This window comes from Lytechinus pictus, chromosome 5 (genome assembly GCF_037042905.1).
Source record: "Lytechinus pictus isolate F3 Inbred chromosome 5, Lp3.0, whole genome shotgun sequence".
Classification (NCBI taxonomy): domain Eukaryota; kingdom Metazoa; phylum Echinodermata; class Echinoidea; order Temnopleuroida; family Toxopneustidae; genus Lytechinus; species Lytechinus pictus.
In genome coordinates this window covers 21,674,409-21,699,807 of record NC_087249.1, presented here as the reverse complement: position 1 = coordinate 21,699,807, position 25,399 = coordinate 21,674,409, and the positions used below count along the sequence as shown (strand labels likewise).

The 25,399-nt window shown below is 35.9% G+C and overlaps 1 protein-coding gene across 2 annotated transcripts; it reads left to right on the top strand.

Moving 5' to 3' along the window:
- LOC129262278 (stimulated by retinoic acid gene 6 protein-like) lies at nucleotides 1–24,653 on the top strand. 2 transcript variants are annotated; one of them, XM_064100020.1, is made up of 20 exons: nucleotides 1–288; nucleotides 2,964–3,139; nucleotides 3,912–3,997; nucleotides 5,211–5,353; nucleotides 6,113–6,245; nucleotides 6,774–6,816; nucleotides 7,150–7,275; nucleotides 8,150–8,250; nucleotides 8,598–8,659; nucleotides 9,106–9,167; nucleotides 9,861–10,011; nucleotides 11,198–11,273; nucleotides 11,550–11,625; nucleotides 13,259–13,307; nucleotides 14,811–14,928; nucleotides 15,412–15,513; nucleotides 15,867–16,030; nucleotides 16,459–16,596; nucleotides 17,257–17,501; nucleotides 22,880–24,653. In XM_064100020.1, the coding sequence occupies exons 2-20, from the start codon at nucleotides 2,999–3,001 to the stop codon at nucleotides 23,315–23,317; spliced, it is 2,454 nt and encodes an 817-aa protein (XP_063956090.1). In that variant the 5' UTR covers nucleotides 1–288; nucleotides 2,964–2,998; the 3' UTR covers nucleotides 23,318–24,653. The 2 variants fall into 2 exon arrangements, with proteins under 2 accessions (XP_063956090.1, XP_063956091.1); XM_064100021.1 differs by having other exon boundaries at nucleotides 134–288; nucleotides 17,257–17,675.
- The last annotated feature ends 746 nt before the right edge of the window (nucleotides 24,654–25,399 follow it).

The window sequence follows — 25,399 nt, the reverse complement described above, 5'->3', positions numbered from 1 at the left end:
ATTACCTTTATTACATAATAGAGCCCAACTCGTGGACCTCTACAACATTTCGAAAACAGAGGATTAAAAAAATAGTTGTTTTGTTTCAGTTATTCATTAACTTATTCATACAGATTAACACGCGCATACCCTTGGGAACAGATATCATGTCCTTGTTTAATAGATACGTAGATTAAGTATGTGTCTTTCCAATGTGACCATTTTGCCAGAATTTCTTATTTCTATATTGGACCTACTCAAGTAGAAGAGTCACGGTTTTTTTAAAGATCTTTTATCCGTAACAAAACGGTAAGTAATGATTATGAATGATCTCTACTTTATATTCTCGAAGAAATTGGCAATGGAATTAGAAGTGTTGTTTGATTCATGTAGCCCGATAGTAACAATCTTCTGTCAGACCCATTTAAGCTTCAGCAGCAATATGTTATGATTTAACTATTCAGGTCACATCCTTTTCTAAGGGACACAACAAATACGTCATAAGGGAACGAAACCACCTTGGTAAACGAGATTACTGTTCTTATTTCAAATTAAAATTCAGCGATATTGTAGCACATTATGAGAAATTTTGTGGCAATTTTGATAAGAGTAGATTTTAAAAGTTAACTTGGCGGGGAACTTGCCCACCCTGTATCCAAACGGGGATGTATTCCCTCCCCATATAATAGCCTATATTGTAGGCCGTGCATGCAGTTCTCACTTTAAATAATTAGATCGAAATCGGTCGAACGATTTCCCTATAGACTAAGTATTGATCAGAATGATAAAAAGGGTGATCAGCAGGTCAATTTTTATGTTTGCATCTTAGCACACTATCAAATAAATTATTCTATTTTTTAAGAAAATATTTAAAAAATGGACAATCCTACATTAATTGGCCAATCAAAGGTTGATTACTTACAACTTTTTTTTTAACTGAACAATAAAATATAAATCATCGTTTCAGATTGGGAATGAAATTGGTGTTACGTGTGGTTGCTGCCTAAAAACAAAGAAAGGTGAGGGGTGAATTTCAGTACAGAGTTAGACCGTGGTCTAAGTTAAACCTGACTTCAGAATACGGGCCAATATGTACACTTAGATTCATCAGATTAATATATTATTTTCATAATGGCCTTTGAAGGTCACATTTATAGTTAGTACTGTGTAACTGACTACTGCTACTACTGCTGCTGCTGCTACTACTACTGCTACTACTGCTGCTACTACTACTGCTGCTACTACTACTACTGCTGCTGCTGCTGCTGCTGCTGCTGCTGCTACTACTATACTGCTACTACTATTACACTGTAAAAAAATATTGGGTCAAATTTTACCACCACGAGGGTAATTGTGTCCAACCAATTTGCAGTATTTTACCCAATGCAGGAAGCATATTGTCCAGTAAGGTTTAAAAAAATAAGCAGCAATTACTTTAGAATGGGCAAAATATTCATCACACTGGATAAATAAAAATGCCCAATGTTCGTTGGACACATAATTACCGTCATGGAGCACTTTTACCCAATATTTTTTAGAGTGTACTACTACTACTATTACTACTACTACTACTACTACTACTACTACTACTACTACTACTACTACTGCTGCTGCTGCTACTACTACTACTACTACTACTACTACTACTACTACTACTACTACTACTACTTCTACTATTTCTTCTTCTACTACTACTACCACTACTACTACTACTGCTACTAACAGGGGCGTATCCAGGATTTCCCCTAAAAAGGGGGCACATTTTCCCGAGAAAAAAATTGACAAAAAAAGGGGTTTTAATAGAAAATGAAGGGTATTTCGTCCACACCAAAAATCGACAAGCAAAAAAAAAGGTCTTCACTTTCAAAGGGGGGGGGGCACACTTCTGTTTTAGCGGCATTTTTTACATTACAACTTTAATTGTGCCTCTCAAGGGGAGCGGCATGGGCCGGCTGTGCCCCCCCCCCCCTGGATTGGCCAGTGACTACTACTACTAAAATACCATTCTTAAGAAAAGTCGAGAATGGTTTTACACGTTAGACCTTCTCTCTGAACAGAAAAAAAACATGAAACCGAAAATGCGACAGCATAGTTTTCTAACCATATTTGAATTTTACTCTTTCATAAAACGTCACATGTTTTATTTAATGAGCAAGCTTTTAAAGTCGAAGACATTATTAAAAGTACTCTTTCTTAACCTCGCATGCGCAGTAATAAGAATTTACTAATTATTTCGATATTAATTAACGGGCACTTCAAATATTGAACAATAAGCTTGTTGACGGTTTACAGTGAGTCCCAGTGAGTCGGTTCGAAATTGGTTTTGCGATCTGGTTATAGTGTAGACAGTATACCCACGGATTCTTAGTAGATTTCAAAGTTCAGACCCCATAATGCATTGTAATGACGTATCGACCGTAAAGCAAATAACGAAACGGATCTTTGTACCCAAGCGTGGGAGAACAAAACAATCAAGAGAGAGAAAGAGATGTGCAAGTTTAATATTCCATATATTACGCAAAATAATACACTTCGTGCAACTGCTATGTTGACCTTCCTGCTTACGGCTCAGCCAAAATATGTTGTATGAAATTCAATTTAGTAGAACGTTCACATTCTGTTGAGGTTGTTCAGTGCACTTAAATTTGATACCATGCCGGTTTACAGAGGGTATTTTATACCAAATATGAATCTATAACTGGTATTTTGGGGTTTGGGATCCGTACTTGGGTGAAAGATATATTTTTGATCACATTTGATCCTTTGGTCGGTCGTTGCCAAAGCATCCATGCATCACGAAAGGTATTGAACATATATGATTCCTGAATAAGTATAATAGATAGCTATGCGAACTCAACGGAAAGATAATAAGAGCATGGCTTCCGAGTCGCAACAGCAGGATCGCTGTTCTTCATTTGCGATTCGTCTACTCATGCTTTTCGCGTTAATCTGTGCATGTATCTTTGCCTCTGTCTACTTCTCAGCTTCTCTCTCGCCAGTCGGCCCCAAGACGGTCAACATGAGTGTGATAGCCGACACCGCTCGAATCCCTGACCTGACAAACTGGACCGATGATGTCGTGGAAAATAGGACAGCGTATGGGTGTGGAAATGCCAGGTTCACTGTCCAAGAATGGACAATGGTCAATCTACCCATAGCGGTCAGTATTAAGATCTGTTGTGTATTAGTCATAAGACTGGATCAGGACAGGGGGGGGGGGCGGTACTTGGATACGTGCGGAAGTCAAATAATGTGCTACTGAGCAAGGTTTGTCTTCAATTCCCATGGATATCAACAAGAATTAAAATATTACTGAGAATAAGGAGCGGATCAAGTAATGAGGGGGAGGGTAGGGACAAAGAAAGTACACTCTCATAATTTCCTTTCGAGGGACGGAGCTCACTTCCCCTAACCGTTGCTGCCCCCCCAAAAGTCTTTGAGAAATTACAAACTCCCACGCCTTTATTGACCCCAGCCTGCTCAGTTAACTATTCATGATAATATTGACAATTGTGTATAAAGATGAATCATTAGATCAATTGAATTATAGGGTATTATTAATTTGTAAAAAAAAAAATCTGAGGCTTTGCTCAGAATCATAACAAATATTTGACCTACATGTATATCGCGGCATATTTAATGAGTGTCTTTACGCAAAATATAGATTATTGTAATGCCGTCATTCAAAGATAGCCTTGTGTTTGTGTATGCGTAGGATTTTATGATTTTTTTTAATACTCTTGATGGGAAAATAAAGTCAAAATGGAGAGAAGAAATATAAAAATGAAGATTAACACGGATAAGATGTAGAATAGAAGAGTTCTGTTTATATTTTTTACTTCTATATACGAAAATGTATTATATTCATTGACATTTTCAACATGCGTTTTTGATAACATTATAATCATGATATCCTTCTCATAAATTTTCAGGCTGTGATCATCCTCTTCTTTGGTTTCTTTCAACCTCGAACACGACTATGGCCTGGATGCTGCAGCGGACGACCCAGTGTAGCTTAGTAAGTCAGGCCCTGGTGCTATCCGGATCATTATTAATTTTTCATTAATAAAATTATGTACTTTTTATTGCGAAGTTTATAAAAACCAGTTAGAATCTGTTGGTTGGTTTTGTAGTCCATTGATTATTAGTCTGCAGGGGCAGACCAATATTGGCACTTTGAACAAATGAGACAAAAATCACAAAAGTTACACATACAGCACATAATGCACAGTGCCATCCAGACTGTTTCGACAAACAGGCAAAAAGGGGGCTTGTGCTTGCAATCTAATGAATTGTTCTAGTCAAATGAATGAAGGAAAGAATGATAGCCAAAAATTCCGTCAATCTTTTTAGGGTTTTGTATCGTTTCACTGTACAAATATTTCATTATGCCTATATATTTTTCGAATGTACCATTGATATATTTCAGCTGATTTATTTAGCTATTTACTAACCTTTTTTGCATTTTATGCATTACCCTTTCCTGTTAACCTTCAATTATACCTCATGTGTACACTCTTTAAAACGCTTCTCACCAACCTGACAAACATGTATGTAATAAGTTCGACCAAAAATAATGGCCAAAATCAACCAAAGTGTTTGTTAGATTTTGGTTATAGTTTTGAATTGATAGTTAATAAATTTCGACCATCTATTTCTTTGGGCTGACACATGTACATTGATTCACCAACAAATTGGATATTTCGACCGATCTGTTTTAATGGTGTAGAATACTTGGAATATAATGTGTTCAAGTTATATATTCTTCTGCTGCCGTGCCTTTGAGCAAGACCAATATCATGTTTTGTTTTAAGAACATTCATAAACTTAGTAAACCGGACTGTATATACGCGTTATGTTCATACCGATATCAAGGTTACGCCCATATTGTAATCTACATTTATAGTCTTTATGAAGTGCTTTTGATACCAACGATTTCATTCATTTTAAACATTTTCAAAGACCTATTATTGTAATTCAATTGCCAGAATGTGAATAGGCAGAATATGAATCGAATGCACAATTCATAACATACTGTTATTGTTATTTAGTGAATCATATAGATCATGGTATTTCTATATGATGAAAAAAAAGTCAACCAGACTTTTTCATAAGGATTTATAGATTTTTATATTTTACAGAATACAGGTGATAATTTGTAGATATGTTTTCATTCATATTAAAGGGGGGAAACATTGCATAAAATGTTGGCATTTTTCTTTTCTTCACAGTCCTGTCAACTTACTGGACTCGTATTCCGATCGGCTTGCCTTCGTGTGTGCGTTCGGTATCACGTGTATAGGTATCCTTGATCTCTTCACCGGTAATTATTACGTCGAACCCAACTACGATGACATGCCCGAGATGGTACGAGGTAAGCATCGTTTACGGCCACCTCAAGGGAGTTTCACAAAGATTTGGATTTAAATACAACGAAAAAAAATCAAACGCAAGTATAAAAATGCGATTTGTAAAAATGATGTCAACTTTTGACAGTTGCAGTTCAAACAGTCAACATGGTTAATAAGCCATGTTCAGGGGGACATTGATCACCCCTCATAATATGATTTCCATGCAGTACAAAACAAGATATATTTATAAAAAAAAGGCACAAAATGAAAGAAATAAGGGTGTAAAAAGAAAGGTATGAGTTGTGTAACTTATATCAAATGATCATAATAACGTCTTATGAACCCAGGGTAGCCACTTCAGTTAGAAAACTGCTCTACCAGCGGACCTTGCATAACATATCTTGTTATTATTACCCTTCTCCAATCTAAATTCTGAGCGCCTCGCAAGAAGGTATAAGGTCCCATTTGTATAGGTCCTTGGTATGACTCGGCCGAGGATTCTTGTTATTAATTCAAACATCACGACACATTTCATACCTTTAGGTCATAATGCCCCCCTCCCATCTATACCCTTGTGCCGCCCATTGTCATTTCCGAATAATTTACTCGACAACAAAATAATGCAGTACACTTGTTTCTATTGACGAAGCAAGGGGAATACATTCAGTTTTTTATGCAGAGAAAACTTGATAATAATTAAAAACAAAAAATATCACAATATTATATCGACAGAAGCGAATGATTTTGTTAATCATCAATCCTATCCACAATAATTTCATCAGGTGCTGTACGTAGCTGCATGGCCTATGTAAACGTGTTTGCCATTGGACTAGCTCATTATCCAATCATGATATGTCTAACAGTACAAGCCTGGGTGGTTAGTGACGTCATCGGAATACTTTACACATTAGAATGGTAATTCTTATTTTCTGAAATTCATGTCGCTTAATGCATTTAATGTTAATGAGTAAAAATTAAGTGTGACATATTACATGTATTTACTCACAGTACTGTTCGTAAGCTTATTTTACTTTCGTTTAAAAATGACAGGCCTAAATTAATAATTGCAAATAAACCTTAATTTCGGACGTGATGATTAATGAATTGAATTAATTGAATATAAAATAGGCAGTTGAATTTTGTGCTGAACTCAAACGTTTCATATATCAATATGTATCATAATTTATGCTAATGTATACAGGGCTAAGTCAAACCTTGAAACATTGCCTAATCATGATGCTTTCTCTATGCAATATGCATGGTTTCAACGTGAATTTCATGATCAAATGATTGTTTATAGTTGTGTACAGCTGACACTAAAATGCTAATGTCTCCAATACCATTATTTTGTGGTTAAAATGTATTTTTGAATTCATGAGAAAAGTTATGATCACGAAGTCAGAAAATACTAACGGTTATGCACTTTTCTCAATTTTTTTTCAGGGCATTTTTCTATTACTACTCTTTGGCGGAATGCCCGTGGGGAGTGAGTATTTTCTATTCAGATATATTTAATTTCTTTTTTTTTTGCTGTAACGAGTCCTGTAGCTCGTTTTGCATAAAGGGAAATAACGCCTTTTTTTAATTTGACAATTTTGAAAGCTATCGTTGAGTTGAGATTTGTTTCACCTTCAAACGATTTATTTTCTTGTCCCATATTCTCTATTCCTTTAAAAAAAAGCAACATAGAAATTGTATTTATAGTGAAATCTATTTTGCCCGAAATATTCATGTCAAAGTCGCGAAATTGCACCTAAAATTACGAAATGTCCATAAGATATTGAAATGATAATACTTATTACTGAATTTTCAACATTAGGAATCTGACGAGGGCAATGTGAACAATCTCATTCTGTTACCAATCTATCTCTGTTACATCATTCTACTGGTTCTCTTCATCAAGAGGATGTACAAAAATTACACGATCAGGAAAAAGGTTAGACAGGTAGGTAACACAGATCTGAAGATGAATGAAATATTGATGATGATGATGATGATGGTGATGGTGATGATGATGACGATGATGATGGTTTTGATGGTGGCGATGACGGTGATAATGATGATGACGACGAGAACCAATGACGATGATGATGATATCGATAAGGATGACGGAGATGTTGATAATCTTCATAATCATGATGACAATCGATCTTTCATAGGTTATCTTGTTAAAGCTCACTGATATGTTATTCGTTGTTGCATAAATCCACTGTTGTGTTTTGGAGAGTTGACAAATCAATCAAGCAATCGATCAAACAATTTCAAAATTTATCAATCAATCAATCAATCAATCAATCAATACAATTAATTCTATTTTGATGATATAACGGTAATGATAAGGGAACGGCGACTCCAACGATGACGACGACAGTGATGATATTGATGCTGATGATGGTTGTGAAGGTGGTGGTGGTGGTGATAGAGATTATAAAGATGATGATGAGATGGGGGAGGAGGAGCGCTAATGATTCTGATCATGTTGATATTGAAGATGGTTAGAGCGATGTTGCTCTAACCATACATGATGCTTTGTGGAATTAATGCAAATTTCATAAGATGTTGATAACGATGATAATCATGACGACATAGGGTTATGTCGATTATGTTTGAACCTATGGTATCGATAATAATGTATTTCGTACTGAAGTTAGTGTATTTAGTTCGTTATAACAAAGCACCATTTATGTTCAATTTCTTGTATTCCAACAATCAACATTAATCGTATGTTTCAAGTCTTTTTTCGATTATTGTTGGTGGATTAATAAAGTTTCGAATTGTTGAAATTCATTTCAGAATGATTTTCTCCTTTTCCTGTACAGGGTCTGGAAGTAGAGATCCATGATTATGAAGAAGACTTCGTGAAAACACACTTCTATCAGCGAGTCAAATATTTACTAACACCAAAGGATGAATGGGAAAGGTGTCTATTCCTTACGTTTCATTTTGACAAAAGAAGACAAAGTACAGAAAGAAAGAGAGCAAGATGGGAGAGAAGAGAGAAACAATGGATATTGTGACAGTGAGAGAGGGGGAGGGGCGTGTGTGTTTATGTGTGTATGTGGGGGGGGGCAAAAAGGGAACGAGTTTGGGATTTTTAACCAAACGATAAGTTACCTTTCGGTGAGCGCAACGTGCATGCTATGTACATTTATATATTATATATGTATATATTATCTATCTACATGTATTTCAATATAAACAAAGCAGTCTTTTCAGAATTGATTTTTCGTATGTATGACATCTAGGTTTTTCGCGATTTATTTTCAGAGACAAGAAAGAACCTGGATCATGCCGGAAGTTTTGGAACAGATTCTATGAGGATGAACCAGGTAGGCTTGTTATGTATATAAGTAGTGGTCTTGGGTCTACTGATAGTTTCAATGCAACTTCAATGGTAAAACGCAAGCCCCCATTGCGTGTTTCTAATTGCTGAAATTTGTTTATGCTTTATCTTATTATTAGACTGTTTGATGGTACAGTGTAACTCCAGACTAGAGATGCTGAATAACAAGTTTGGACCTCACTTTCATTTCAGTGGTCATTGAATATAAAATAAGCCTTGACTGAAAGATATTGTGATTTTGTTATTATTAGTGTGTGAGTGAGATTGTGAGAGGGTGAGGGTGCGTGTGTATGTGTGTGTGTGTGTTTCATTCCTTTACCATACGGACCTAAAAATGACAAGACGAAATATCTGAATGAGACACACGCTTCCCCAGTAATTTGCCTCTATCTATAGATGTAAAACTATCTAATATATTTTCTTTTCCCCCAGGTTTTCGATTTTCCCGTCGTATCATCTGCACCATAGCCCTGAGTGGACTGTGTTTATTTTGTGTAAGGAAACATTGTCTTCTTTTTATTTTTCATATAGCTTAAATCATCTTGATGCTGTATATACAGGGAGCATTATTACAGAAAGGACACAGCTATGGTTCCAAAAATATTTGAACTCTAACGTCCATATTTCTCCTTAATTTTTTTTCTTGAACCAGCAGTAAATGTTATTTGAAATTATTCTACTCATTTTTCACAGCAAAAACTGTGGTGCTAACCGGTGTACATAGAGGACCACACCAGTTATTTTACACCGGTGTTGAATTGGTGGTGTTAGTTTTACACCTATAGGTGTCATTACAACACCTTTGGTTGTTACATTTACACGCTTTGGTGTTATTTTTAATCTCTAGGGTGTAATTTTAACACCTCGGGGTGTGGTCTTCTATTAATACCAACTGGTGTCAGTTTTAACACCGCAGTTTTTACAGTGTGCGGAAAACGGAAAAATCTTTGTAGTTGAACAGGCCTATACCGACAATCGGTCAGTACATTCTCTCCTAGTTGTTCTTGTTATCCAAATGTTTTGTCATCATTTTTTTTTCATATTGTTTTTTTTTTTTTCATTTTTCATTCATATTGTGTTTTTTTCTTAAAATTCTTTTAAAGATGGGACAGCGATATTTTACTCACCGTATGAAACCATCATTATTTAATAATCATTTCCTTTTTTATTCTTTTATAAACAAATAGGTTGGAATTATTTATGAAGCCAGCGGGGTTTACCTGGAACGATGGGCTGCTGAAACATTTGTAGAAAACGGATCACTGTATAACTACCTCGTTGAAAGCAATAGCACCGATTCTTTCTACACGTTTAAGGAAATTGCAGATTCATTTGCCTGTAAGTGAATGATTTAGCGACTGATGATTTGTTAAAACAATATTGTAGGTCATTGGTTAGTGGTTGAGTAAGCTAAACCTTATATATCCCCTTTGGCAAAACATTATCGTACATTTTGCCCCCCCCCCCCTCCTCCCCAATACATAACTCTTTTTTCTACAGTTTTTTTTTTTGGAGATATGAATAAATGCTTTACAACGATTACATGCTTAGAAAAAAGTTCGAATTTTCGCCTTTATGGTTTGGGAACTCCTTTGGGCTTGTGGAGGTACAATTTTCTACCTTCCAGATTTAAAAGGTGCGAAATTTCACCTTTACACTCTAAACATCAAGGATTTGAAATAAATCCAGATCGGCTGTGGATAGTGACCAGCCGAATGTTGGATTTATTTTCAATCTTTAGGATTAACTTTCAAATCTCAAATCTTTTAGCTTTATATTAAAATCCACAAGGTTGAAAATTAAATCTAATATTCGGCTGGTCACTATTCACAGCCGATCTAGATTTATTATAATTCCTTGATATTTAGAGTGTAAATTTACAAGTTTTCAGACAAAGTGTTATGGAGAAGATCCTTTGCCCGTGTTGCCCCTTCACTTTGGGATACCACCGATTAATATCAAGAACTCTTGTACACCCAAGTTAGAATCCACATTGAAAAAATACTTATTTCAAAAGGAGTTTTGAATGAATTAGTGCAACGATTGCCAGCAATTTTTTTTTCTTTTTTCTTGCTGTTAACGTATTCTTCAAATAGCTTGCCAACCCTAACGATAAATGCATGAAATTGACATAAAGGCATGACATTAATCATTTTAATTCATGCACTTCAGTAATAAATTTAAATACTTATACATGCGAACCTGGAGAGTATATAGGCCTAATAATTGTTTATCAATTAACAAATCAGTTTGTTTTGTGAAAAGTGAGTTCAATCTTTTGTTTGCATCAAAGGGCCTATAATACAAGCAATGTAATGATTTTGATATCTAAGCTATATTTCACAAGTTTTTCATGATACTCTGGTTCTGAATTATTTCCATGCGAAACCTTGTTGCTGTGGTTGTTATATTATCATGATTATGATTCTTTGCATTTTTTTAAAAAGAAAAATCAATAATGGACATATGTATTAAAATCAAATTAAATCAAAATCTCATTCATGTCACTCTTTTATTTCTACAGATTCATTTTCACCGACAACATTCGTAGCGATGGGGGTGATGATCTGCTATAATATGGTTACATTTATTGCATATAGGTAAATATATTTCTATAAAACAATTTACAGGACTATTCTGTAATAATGTTCCGCTCAGTCTGCATGATCTTCTCATATTCTTAACAGAAATATCAGTTTGCATTTAAAGACCACTTTGATTGGAAAATCTTCTGATGAATACGTAGACGTATGTTTCCCTCAGCCTCGGGATACCCTTTCGATCGATCTTGATTTGATTTGATTGATTGATTTATCTTGTCTAATATTGATTTATTTGATTTATCTTGTCTAATATTGTAACATTGTTCAATACAGGAGAAACACTCTCAGGTTATGGCGAGGGGATAAATCATTTTGCCCGAAAGAGGACTTTGGGAACACAACCTTAGTGGTAAGCCGAAAACTGAAAATGATAAATAAAAACGTGAATATATTATTATCGATGAACAACTGGCGGATCCGGGGGGGGGGGGCACATTCGGCCCGTGACCCCCCTTTGAGAGTCATAATCAAAATTTTAAATGTAAATATGCCGTTTTAACACAAGTGTGCCCCCTCCCATTGAAAGTGAGGTCTTGTTTTTTTTTTCTTGTCAAATGTTCATTGGGAAAATGTGCACCCCCCTTGGAAAATCCTGAATCTTCCCCTGTGATGAACAGGTGGTTTGTAATATGGAAATGATGTAGTTTTATTGTCTCGCCTGCATAGCAGAGCGAGACTATAGGCGCCGCTTTTCCGACGGCGGCGACGGCGGCGTCGTCAACATTGAAATCTTAACCAAGGTTAATTTTTTGAAATGTCATCATAACTTAGAAACTTATACATAAAGGTAATCAAGTATTACTGAATAACCTGCCTGCGTTTCAGGTCACATGACCGAGGTCAAAGGTCATTTAGGGTCAATGAACTTAGACCATGTTGGGGGAATCAATATCGAAATCTTAGCCAAGGTTAAGTTTATGAAATGTCGTCATAACTTCGAAAGTGTATGAACCTAGTTCATGAAACTTGGACATAAGGGTGATAGTGTATCATTAAAGATTCTGCCTAAGTTTCAGGTCACATAATTAAGGTCAAAGGTCCCTTAGGGTCAACAAACTTTGACCATGTTGGGGGTAGTTGTGGAATCGTCATCATAACTTTGAAATGTTATGGATCTAGTTGATGAAACTTAGACATAAGAGCAATTATGTATCCCTGAACATCCTGTGCGATTTTCAGGTCACGTGATTAAGGTCAAAGGTCATTTAGGGTCAACAAACTTTGATAATGTGGGGGTATTTTTGGAATTGTCATCATAACTTTAAAAGTTTGTAAATCTAGTTCATGGAAACTTGGGACATAAGAGTAACCATGTATCCCTGAATATATTGTGCTCGTTTCAGGTCACATGACCAAAATCAAACGTAATTTAGGGTCAATGAACTTTGGTCGTGTTGGGGGTATTTGTTGAATTGGCATCATAACTTAAAAAGTTTATGGATCTACACATGAAGTTCATGAAACATAGACATAAGGGTAATCGAGTTGTTTTGCACATGTCTGAGGTCACATTATCATGGTCAAAGGTCATGTTGGGTAAATGGACATAGTATTTTATTATCATATGAGTGTTTTCTTTTATGAATAATTATTTAATAGTCTTTTTCAAAGTCAGCACTGCTGGTATATCAAATCGCGTAACGCAGGCGAGACTTCCAGAGGCGTTCCACTTGTTATGGATTTGTCCCCTTTGTGATGGGAGGGATGAAGGATGGCTGGGAGGGAGGGAGGGATGCAGAGAGCAGGGGCCGCGGAACGGTTTTCAAAGTGGGGGCTGAGCCAAAAGTGGGGGGCTGACCATGCAAAAATCACAATCATATGGTCATTTTTACGTTTTTGTACACAGTTTTGGAAAAAAGTGGGGGGGGGGTATTATAGAGAGTGGGGGAACAAGAGAGCATTAGATATAGTATGATATAGAATGAAATTTAGAATGTAAAAGACGAGATCTTACCCCATTTTTACCACCTTTCCTCTCTCAGGTCTGTAGTCTGAAGTATTCAGGGTATCACATCGCGTTTGTTCTATGGGGTAAGTCACCATCCAGGAAGCTTTCTTTTAAGTGTGTAAGTATATAGGCCCATTTTCCCTATAATTGTAATTAGAGTGTATACATGGCTATTGTAAGAACGTAAGTAAGTCCATGACGGTTCATTTCCAGTAGATCGAGAAAACTTGAATGATTTTTATGTTAGTCCAATGAGGATTTGGTTCGTTTTTCATTGATTTATAGCAATTTTGTTTGAAATTTCGGAATATAGATTACACACAAGGTGGGTCCGCCAATATTTAACTTTGTAAAAGAGATGGAATGGTTGATTCTTATATTCGTATAATCAATCATTTCCCTCCTTACAGTTTCATTTAAACGAATGACACAAACGTATCACGGAGTTGCTATTTCCGAGATAGTAACTCATTGGACTGATATATGCTTTGGTTCAGTGTAAAAATGGCAGAGGTAATAATGGCAGAAGAAAAATTGGCAGAGGTAAATATCGCAGAGGTAAAAAATGGCAGAGGTGTATAATGGCAGGGGTAAATAATGTTAGGGGTAAATATGGCAGAGGCATAAATGACTTCTCTATCAAGAGTAATAGTAGTTATTATTCCACTGACATAATTTTTTTCGACTAGTGATGTTGTACACATCGTTTCGGTTTCGTTATCGTTAATAAACACGATAAAAAGAAAATAACACATACAGCGATATGAGGTGTTTTTTAATTCATTATTTGCCTGAAGTGCATGTTAGGCATTTCATCATATAATGTCTCCATCGGCCTAACAATGCTGTTTGTGAATTCGGAGGAGGTGTACCGTGAAGGCTTTTGAATATAAATCAAAGGACAGATATTTTATTTCATTCTATTCATCAGAAGCAAAATGAAGCTGCACCGGTCCAATTCTTTTATAACATTCATTTCAGTCGGGCTGGTTCTGTTGATCCAAAGCTTTGAGATATGACAGAAACCGTTTTTTTAACAGAAGAAAAAACTTTGTTTATTAACTGATTATTATCATTTTGGGGTTGTAATTTTTTCTGACCTGAATGAACTTCATTGTGTTGGAATAAATCTATTTTGTTTTTCATGTTTCCCCTTCTGAACAAATCCCCTTTCATTTTGGAGTGAACACTTTTTTCATGGCTGTTTAACAAACCAGCACCCCATATCTCTGTCATTTTTGCCTCTGCCATCTTTACCTCTGCCAGTTTTAACTCAGCCATTTTTACCTCTGTCATTTTTGCCTCTGCCGTTTTTACCTCTGCCATTTTTACTTCTGCCATTTTTACCTTTGCCACTTTTACCTCTGTCATTTTTACCTGGCACCTAAATGTATGCTTTAACACTCCCACTTTCATTGTACACAGACTGCATCATGCATATGACTTGTGTATGAGAATGCAGTCCCAAACAGGATTGTTGTGATGTTTCGAATTACAGTTCTATCGTGAATATAGTTTGATATTTCCTTTCAGTAAGGAGAAGTTTTATAATAACCCAATCCTTTATACAATATTATATTTTCCAGGTTTTATTCTGCTCCAGTTGACACTATGGCTTTTAACCTTCCTAACCATCTATCTTCTCGTCCTACCTATCATTAACAAGGAACGAAATTGGGCTTGGACGCTTATCAGGAATCAATGGTAAGGGAAAAAAAAAATCAGAAATATAATTATAATGATAAGTATAGTTATTAGTATAAGTGAATGTACATGTATAAGTATAAGGATTAGTATGATGTATAAGTATCTGCATAAGTAAAATTAAAGTGTCACTACGGAAGCATTATTAGCATTAATATAAGTATTAGTGCAAGTGTATTATTAAGCGTACCGTAAAGCCTTAGCATGAGAATAAATGTACTTGAAACTTGAATCAGACGAATGTGTAAGTAAGCAAACATGTATGAAATAGTATCATGTATAAAAAGTAGTACGTTTAAAGAACATCAAGATCATTCATCAGCGTGATTTAAATGAATATGGTTAAAACTTCTGGTTTTCAGGCAGATTGCAATAGTTAAGGACATATTATTAGTTGAAACTAGTAAACCATACTATTAGAGTGACTGTATAGGAGATCAAAATGATTTTTTTTTACTGTTCGCTGATCTTTTTTGTCCGTAGGTTGTCCGTAGTTGTATATATGGTTGTGTATTACAGTCAGGTGATCTCAGCGAAATTTCTATTTCTTCAGCAGCGAGGCAAAGAGCTCAGTATAGATAATAGGTGAAACATTTCATTTTATTTTTTTTGTCATATTTTCGTTCACATACTATCTTTAAGAGGGGTGGGGGAGGAGGAGGAGAAGAAAAGGACGAAGAAGAAGAAGCCGCAGGAGAAGAAGAAGAAGAAGAAGAAGAAAGAAAAAGAAGAAGAAGAGGAAGAAGAAGGAAAAAAGAAGAAAAATTAGGAAGAAATTAACTTGATCTATACCAGGATTTTGTACGCCAATTAAAAAAACATTGCGAAAGTTTAAGTAATATTTATAATGTCCCCTATTAAGAAAACGAAAGTTGAGCACTTTAACACTATCATGATTGTTTGAATTTGAATGTATTATAATGTACATTGATTTACAGACGACTTTTCCATGTCCAAGTGTATTTCTTCTTCTTTGTCAACGTCATCATCGGTTTGGCATCCTGCCTTCTTCGGATATTCAAGTCGGTCCTTTTCGGTTTACTATTGGTTGGGCGGATAGACCGGTGTTTATTGATGAGGGGATTCGAGTTATATGACTCAGGTAATCAAATGCCTCTTTAACTCTTAACATACGACTTTCACCAATTGGCACAAATTAATGCACATAACATAGAGCTGCAGTTCCTTTGATACGTTAAGAGTTAATAGACCATTAATGATGATAAGACAGTTTCAATCATTCCAGTGAGGTATCTCAGGAGGGGGCAAGTGGTTCGTGCCACGGATTCCACTTCCAGTGGTCACCCCCCCCCCAAAAAGGAATTTAAAGAGGAAAATAAATAAGGGGGCTTAAAAATAAAGTGAAAAGAAGTTTATTCTAACTAACAGCAAAAGAAGCATTTGGAAGGGGTACGGTTTCAGTGCTTTTCCCCTGGTTAAATGATGAAGGGGAGCAATCTTAGCGTTTGCCACTGAGATATTCCAGGACGTAACAAGTTTTCGTGTATTTTTTTTTACTTCTTACATTAGGTTACAAGGCGTATTTAGGATTTCTACAACTGGAAGTAGCTCACACTCATCCTATTGTGATTACATTCTGCCATTATCTTCTAAAAACCCAGAGGGATAGGAAAGAAAAGGTCTTTGAATTCACTGAAGATGAAGAAGGTAACTGCATGGTTTCTGGTTCTTTCGCAAGTAGCGTTTAATTTATTATTAGTCCTACCTAATAAACGATTACCTTTAAGGTCATCAATTCTGACTGTGCGATGATAAATATGTGACCCAAAGCCGGACCTGGGACCGTGGCTGAATCGGTTTATAACAGTCGTTGTGTTGCAGTTACACCTACTAGGAAACCGACTGGAAACCAACCAATGTGTAGTTTCACTTAAAGTTGGTAGTCGGCAAACGCCATAAAACCCATAATCAAGGTAATGGAATGAGTTAAATTGATCAAAGTTTAGTATAGATAGCCAGCGACGCCATAATCTGTCGTCTAAAGGCAATGTGCATGTCCGTCAGTGTTATAGGCAAGCTAGGGAAAGTACACTGGTGCGTGCATCTTGTCATTTGACCACAGAGTAGCACTGTTTGTTTTTAAATAAAGGTGCATATACCCTCGAATATAATAGTGATTTATTATTTTTTTCTTTGATTTTCCTTAACTTGATTTTTCAATTATGCAATTCAAAGGAATTGTGGGAAAATTATGGTCCATGAAATAAATCAATCTTTATTGATTAGTTACAAACATTATATTTTTTTAAAAGATCACACGCTATCTCCTTCATTTACTGACATATATTAATATCTTATTTCTTTCAGTTGATATTCCGATTCCAAAAAGAGTTAATGTAAGAGCGCGAAATCGTTGGTACCTTGTCTATACCTTAATACGTAACAACCGTCTGCTTGCCGAACGATTCGATGCCATACTCATCGCAAAGAGAGACGAAGTCAAGAGACAAATCGAAGAAGAGAAACAGAAGAAGGATGAGAAAGTGATGAAGGAAGCGGTGACAACGTTCATCAATGATGACGTCGTCAGCAGCGACGGAGTTGGCGAAGAGGTGAGAACGGGCGATGACGGTGGCGATGCCGTAGATGAGGTCGCTTGCATGAACTCGTCAAATTTCAAGTTGAAAGATATGGATAGTACAAGAGATGGTGAACGATTGGCGCTTTTAGATAATTCAGCCGCCAATTCAAGGACTAGCTATAATGCAATACATCCGAAATAAAAGGTATAAGCTTGGAGCTAATATACACTAAAATACATTGGCCCGTATTCTGAAGTCGGGTTTAACTTAAACTCAGGTTTAAAGTTGTGGTTTAAGTATGGACAGCCAATTGTTACATAATCACTAACAGTACAGATATCATACTTTCTACTCATTCGGCTCTCAAATCATTCATAATTGTGTAGGAAGTATAAATAGATGATTGTCTTCACCATCGAAGAATCAGGAAAGAGCACAGTAAACATATGAAACATACAACGTAATAAAAATTTTGATACTTTTGGCTTCCCATACTTAGACCACAACTTTAAACCTGAGTTTAAGTTAAACCCGACTTCAGAATACGGGCCATGGACTCTACTAGGCTCCATGATATAAGGGTTAAGCGTATAGATCGAGGCCTCTGAATTCATCTTGCTCATGAAATTCATGCAGCACTATAATATCATCGTGCCCATCACCAACATCATGACATTCTATATGCACCATCATGTTGCAGTGTTCTTTAAAAACTTGTTTTCTGTTTTTGCGTTAACGGGTACAGTTTTGTGAACATATACACTTCATCTTGTGTTGTGCGTTTTGTTGTTATGGTCATAATTGTTTTATCACTGAAATGTAAGCATTTGAGTATTATTTCATGTTGTTAATTGTCTATTGCTTGAATCGGCGTCCGGGATCGGCGTACCTGTATACCATTTTCATGTTTATTGTTACGTTTTTATTTGATTAAAGGGATGGTCTGGGCTGAAAATATTTATATCTAGATAAATAGAGTAAAATTCACAAAGCAAAATGCAGAAAATTTCATCAAAATCGGATAACAAATAACGAAGTTATTGAATTTTAAAGTTTATCAATATTTTGAGAAGACAGTTATATGCACATCGTCATGAATATTCATTAGGTGAGCTGATGATGTCACATCCCAACTTTCCTTTTACTTATGTTATTACATGAAATCACAAATTTTTCATTTTTTTCTTAGATGTGTATAAATGGTGTGTCATATGATGAAATAAGTTGCAGCAATAAATAACTAAAAAAAATAAATAACTGTATTTAATCAGTTGTCAATCCAATTATTTCAATTCTCTGTAGAAAAAAATTGAATAAACCTAATTTCATATAATAAATACAAAAGTATAAGTGGGGATATGACATCATCAGCCCACCTAATGAATATTCATAAAAACATGCCCAGCACCGTTTCATCGGAATAATGCATATCTTAAAAAAATCATTAACTTTGTTCTTTGTTATCCGATTTTGATAAAATTCTTAGCATTTTGCTTTGTGAATTTCACTCTATTTATTGAGAAATGAATATCTCCAGCCTGGACCAACCCTTTAAATTTGAATAAATCACAAATAGGTTACTTAGGTTTCTCTGAACATGATTGATTTGATAAAAGGTCCATCTTTTAAAAGTCCGTTCACTATCAAATAGGATAGCATGCACCTATCTAACTGCTACGGGTCAATATTGAAAAGGAGTCCAATGTTAATTGTTAATCTGACAATTTTAAGCATGTACTGAGAGATTTCGATTCGGAAACTTCCAGCGCTGTATGGTAAACGCAATTACAACATCATCATGACCATGGAGGGTATGGATGCCAAGGTTATATCATATTTTCTTTTAGTATACTGAGATATAATGCAGATATATTTCAAGCATTGACAGGACTGGAGTAAAAATGGGGGTGGTGGACTTGACGGTTCTGCCCCCCCCCCCCAAAAAAAAAAGTAGTTCTCAGTACGACTAAAGAAAATCATAAAAGAAGGATAATAGTAAGGAAGGGAAAGGGAAAGGGTAAAATATCATTTTGTTAAATAATAAAATCATGCCAAAATCTGTCACAAAATTGGATTTTCAATTTAAAAAAGTAAGTTTTTCGCTGTCTTCACTCGCTCACCACATCAGAATGTTTTCCACATTCGCACAGTTGTGCCGTCTTCAAATGTTTGACTCCTTACGCTACTGACAGAAGTCATTGTCGGTAAAAAGGATATGATTTTTCAAGCAATTAGAACATTGACAAAAATGATCTGAAAAGGGATTTAAAATATACAGAATAAAGAAGAATACTGAAAAGAAAACAGTGTTTGGTTATGCACTTTTACAGTAACTCTGAGAAGAAAGTTAGGTCACCCCTCCCCCTTATCAAGACTTATTATGGAGCCGATCCTGCTTAAGCTCATACACTATTGATGAAAAAAAGTTGTTACTGTTCTACCATGAAAAATGCCCCGGGAAAATGCTAGCGTAACCTAAGCGTAGTTAAAATCATGCGTAATCAACGTAGTGTTAACGTTGCCGTCAGTCTTGCCTTAATTTGTGTTAACATGGTAAAGTGATAAAGTCGATGCAATTGGTTTCATTTAAAATGGCTTCTGAACAAGTGAGGGATCAGAAAGAAGGGTTGACAAAGATGAACATGTTTTACAAGAAAATATGAAAGCAGTTGCATTTCATAATTGCTCTTGTACAGAAAGAAATGTCTTACATGCAATTCAATTAATGACGCATTTAATATACTAGAAGATTATTGGTTTGACAATCCATAAAGAATTTATGGCGAACGATGGGACTATTGTTTTTTTTGTATATGGTGACGACATCTTTTACTAATTTGATAGAATCGTTTAGTATCTAATTTAAGAAATCAAGATAACATGAAAGAAATCACCTGCTTTTCATTATTTTCACCAAGGTATATCGGGCGAGTGGTGCAAAAGATGACATATTGGTGACGTCATCTTCCTCAATAAAATAATATGGACATATGGGCTTCGATGACACAATTCTGTAGTTCACAACCTATCCCCCTCTTTCAATATTCTTCTCACTTTCATTGTCCCGTTTTTATTCGTCTTTGATTATTTGTTTTATTTTATCCCTTGGGAATCTTTTTTAGGAGTGATCCCATACTCCCTCTGTTGGGCAGCCCCGCACATGTGGAGAAATCTTATAGGCCTTTACCTTAATCAAAATTTTATAGATATTTTTGGTTTATTTCCTTGTTTTTTTAAAGAGGAAGTTCACTCTGACAAAAAGTTTATTGTAAAAATAGCAAAAAAATATTGGTGAAGGTTTGAGGAAAATCAATCAAAGATTAAAAAAGTTATTAGAATGTTAATATTTTGATTTGTGTCGTCATATGCGAGCAGATTTAAATGTATCATATGACTTAAACATTTCAATGAACTGTCATTTTCTCAAATAATTGAAAATGAGCTTTATTGTACCTTTGGTATATCAAAGGGCAAATTATTTCACATCCGATCCTGAAAGTAGAAACATTTTTGTCTTCATAAACCATTACAAAATTGAAATTCATGCATTTTATATTACATAACATAAAGCAGCTGCTCGTATTATGACGTCACAAATCAAACGTTTAAATTCTAATAACTTTCTTAATCTTTAAAGGATTTTCCTGAAACCTTCACCAATATTTGATTTTTTCTGCTATTTTTACAATAAACTTTTTGGCAGGGTGAACTTCCCATTTAAATTACTGTTGATTCACTTCATTACATTGCTTGTTTCATGTGCAGGCCTATAATGATTTTATGTTTTCATTAAAATATGCGTTATGTGAGTCAATTTATGTGTCACGAGTATTGTCTTCTTCAATTAGTTCCACATTACATGTTATATGTGTGTTATTTGTCTCAGAATCTCATTCATATAACTGGTATTGCAGTGCCAAAGTACATGTATACCACGGTAGACCGGTGGGCAGTTGTGTGTAAAACAAGAAATAATATCTGCATGCCAAGCAAGAAGAAAAAGTAAAGGGAATATAGGTCAAAAGTCACTACCATCGAAGCATTTACCCCCTTCTCCTAAAAAAAGAGTGGGCAAAGCCCCCTTGCCCATCCGCCCGTGATCATGGTGATGCTGCATGCTCACTGGCATATCTCAGTCGCATCTGTCTGATCACCATGATCAGAGAGAGAGAGGGGGGTGGAGTGGGGGGGGGGGGGGCGCGTTGAAGGTGAGGATGGGTTTGAATGAGCATGTAATGGGTGCAGGTTTGTGTGCGTGTATGTTTTGATATTTTACTAGTTGATATGAATGACATCCGCGCTCCCATATTGCAATTGAAAAAAAATAACTGAGGAAGGTGTGTTTTGTGTGAATAGGTGGGTGTTTGGGGGTGGTGAGTGAGGGTGTGTGTGTGTGTGGGGGGGGTGAAGGAAATGAAATAAAGGACTGTTACACGTGGCCGAATAAGATGATGGTTCACGACGGTTCTCAAACTCAAACTGTTTGCATCTCCGAGGCGGATGTTTGATAGGGGCGTCCCTTGCCAAACTCATCAAAAAATCTGACCAGTTGAAAAAAGTGGTCGAAAGTCGGAGGTCGAATTTATATCCAGTTTTCAAATTGGTCATGGTCTGGGGCGCTCTGCCCTATATCCCGTAGGGTGGGGCGGTGAAATAGGTTAAGATCTAAACGTTATAGATCCTCCTTAAACTGACTCAAATCAGTATATCCATACAAAATTAAAATGTCTAAAGGCACCCCAAAAAGGGGGAAACAAGATTTATAATAAAATGAGATTATATTCAAGTCAAACTAATTATTTTACCATTAATAATCGGTTCTTAAAGAAATAAATGTTAACTGAAGTATGCAAATGAAAATAAAAGCTAGTGATAGAAAACTTCCGTTTAGATATTTCAACGTGATTGATTTGGCGATTTACCCCCCCCCCCAAAAAAAAAAAAAAAAAAATAATAATAATAATAATAATAATAATAAAAAATAAAAAAAATAAAGAATATTTCATTCATTTCATTTCGTGTATTTTCCATTCCAACATTTACAATTTCTGTCGTACATATACAAATTAAAACAGTAAAACTTAATAGCAAATTTCTATGTACAATAATCATAATAAAAAAATAACATATAAACAGGTTGGAAATGGAGGAGGCTGCTAAAAAAAAGCGCCGAGCTTGTAGGGTGCTTCCTCCTAATCAAAATATTCTAGTAGATAGTATAGAAAAAAAATTACAACTTGAGCATTAAACCAGTTAAATGGATAAATGAAAATAGAAAGAGAAAACTGGGAAAGAGAATTAAAGGTCTCCAGAATCTAATTGCCCCGGCATTCACAAAACGCGTAAGTTTTTACATGTATTCAGAGAAAAGGTGATAATTATTGTTTTTCATTAATTCATGAATACAGAATTCCAAGGCAAGGGTCGTATCGGTTACATCATCAACAGCTAAAATCGAAGACGAGCGGGAAACGAACTTGACGACGACGTCGGATTACGATCCAAGCTCGGGGGCGTCACACTCTGACTCGTCACCGCTGCCGCGTTCGGGATCGCCTACACAGACGTGGTCGACGATCAGCATACTAGAAAGCCCCCAAATCACACCATCGCCATCTCCTGTGAATGAGACCAAGGCTGACGACGGCATCAAGAAAGAAAATGGGAATATGTCGGATGAGACTGGGTCGCCTGGTTCAAATGGATCGCAAGTGAGTTTAATAAAACATGAAGATGAAGTCTCAAACTCTTCGGCCAGTTCTCTCGTCATTGAGGATGAAGAGATGAACTTACCAGGCACACCTGTACGAGAACAAGAACAACACATAATGATAAAGAATGATTGATGATTTGAAATTTTGCATTTTATCATACGATCAACAGATGAAGGATATATAATAACTGGGATGAGAAAGCAAAATACTTAATGTTCGCTTACTACGAATGTGTAAAGTTAATGCAGAAATGGCGAGTCATGTTTACGGTCTACACCGGCGACTTCCCATAGAGCTTTCCCTGTGGAATATTTCAGCAATGCAAAATTGAGTATGATAGGGAAAAACATGTCGTAAAACCGACCGGCGCTGGACAATGTCAATATCCATTTATTTTCTGGGCAGCATTTTCATCAACATTTTTCGTCCGACAAGTTATCAGATGAACAACTTTTTTTTTTTAATTCGATTGGCGGAGAAGCACTGTTACTATGGGAACTGCCTAATAAATTCTTGTCAGATAAAACATCCGACAAGACCTTTTATGAAACGCTGCCCTGATCATGAATTTCATGTAATTTCAATCGCATTCTACGCTGCGGTGGACATGGTGGATTATTTTAGGGGCCTATAGACCACAATCTCGCAGACTACGGACTGATGCTAAAAAAGCGTCCATGAATTTATTTTCAGGCAAACTAAGTTAATGTTGCCATTTTTAGTTGCCGTGTACATACTGATTGAAGAGCATGGATCATCCGCAATATTAGTATATTTAAATCAGCCACAATCTACGTATTGACATTTTCGTATTTGTGTGTGTTTTTTTAACATATGAATTTATATACGACTATAATTCTATTTTGTTCACTATCATATCAGTGAACAAAGTTGGATTCACTTCTTTTGGATTAAGTGCATGGTTTGTAGCCCCCCCCCCCCGTTATAACGAAAAAAAATGTCTGTCTTTTACGTGAACCTACATGTATCTTGAAAGAGTTTCAGACAACTTTATGAACTTTTATCCGATGCCAATTACTCTAGAAATATAATGACAATAAAACAGTCACTGTGCATTGCTGTGAGATGTGAATTTTCAGAAAGGGACGGGTCGACGACGTATAGGAGTGCAAACTGCAAACTCAACTTTTGCAGCAGCTGTGTCATTTGTGATAAGTATAAATAGTTCCATTCAAATTATAGTCATGTCGAAGCTGGGGCTGACCGGTGTTTTCATTCAGTTTTATGTAACGCTGAGTTCATACGCTGCGATTCATTCTTAGATCAAAATATCTCAAGATATTGTGCTAAAATTCACCCTTTTCATACTTTACACGTTTATAACGTGTCTTAGGTTCATTTGGTTTATTTCCTCTGAATTGATTTGTAGTTTATATAGTGATCCAAATTTCAAAAAGAAGATGGAGTAATAAGTTTGATAATAAATCATTAAGTTAAAAGACTGTCACTTTTATTGTGTTCTTGTGTAATTTTGTTCGCTGACTCTTGCATGGGTGGTGCCATGTGTACATGGGAGGGGGCCACTATAAATTTCCACGTAAGTTTTAGCTCGCGCTTCGCGCTCCCATTATTGAAATATGTACCGTATTCGTGGGTAGCTGTAAACAGTCTTTAACAGGTCTGTTTCCGATCATGCTAGAACATTTATTAAAAATTTCTGCTCGCGCTTCGCGTTTGCAGTAATTATCTACTTACAAACACATCATGTTCAGGATCACAACAGTGCCCAGAATGTTGAATTTTCAGGACAAAATAAATGATAGATATAAAAAATCGCTCGCGCTTCGCGCTCGCACTTTTTTATATAAGGCTTATGAGATTATTTCATATTTAGGTTGTTTTATAAGAATAAAGCTAAGAAGTGACTGATCGGGGAAAATATAAGTGAAGATAATTTCGGGCCCCATCCCCAGTCGGATCTGCCCTTGTGACATAGTATATACACACACACAGAAAAAAATGTTGCCCCCTGAGAAAGCAAGGACCCCCCAGTGCCCCCCCCCCCCCCAGGAAAAAAATCCTAGCTACGCCACTGATACGGCGGGGAAGAAGATAAAAAGTGCTTGATTGTTGATTAGCGAATCCTATACCAATTTTTATAGGGTTCTTTCGACCACCTGTGAGATTCTTTGCACGACCAACAAACCAATATTTGTAAAAAGAACCGTAAAGGCCACCGCACACCTTACGACT

What these genes read in the sequence shown, in the direction of transcription:
- LOC129262278 (XM_064100020.1), top strand. Translation starts at nt 2,999, where the DNA reads ATGAGTGTGATAGCCGACACCGCTCGAATCCCTGACCTGACAAACTGG. An exon ending in AATTGCAGATTCATTTGCCT is followed by an intron (nt 10,012 to 11,197) that starts GTAAGTGAATGA and finishes TTATTTCTACAG; the next exon opens with ATTCATTTTCACCGACAACA. An exon ending in CATCGCGTTTGTTCTATGGG is followed by an intron (nt 13,308 to 14,810) that starts GTAAGTCACCAT and finishes TATATTTTCCAG; the next exon opens with GTTTTATTCTGCTCCAGTTG.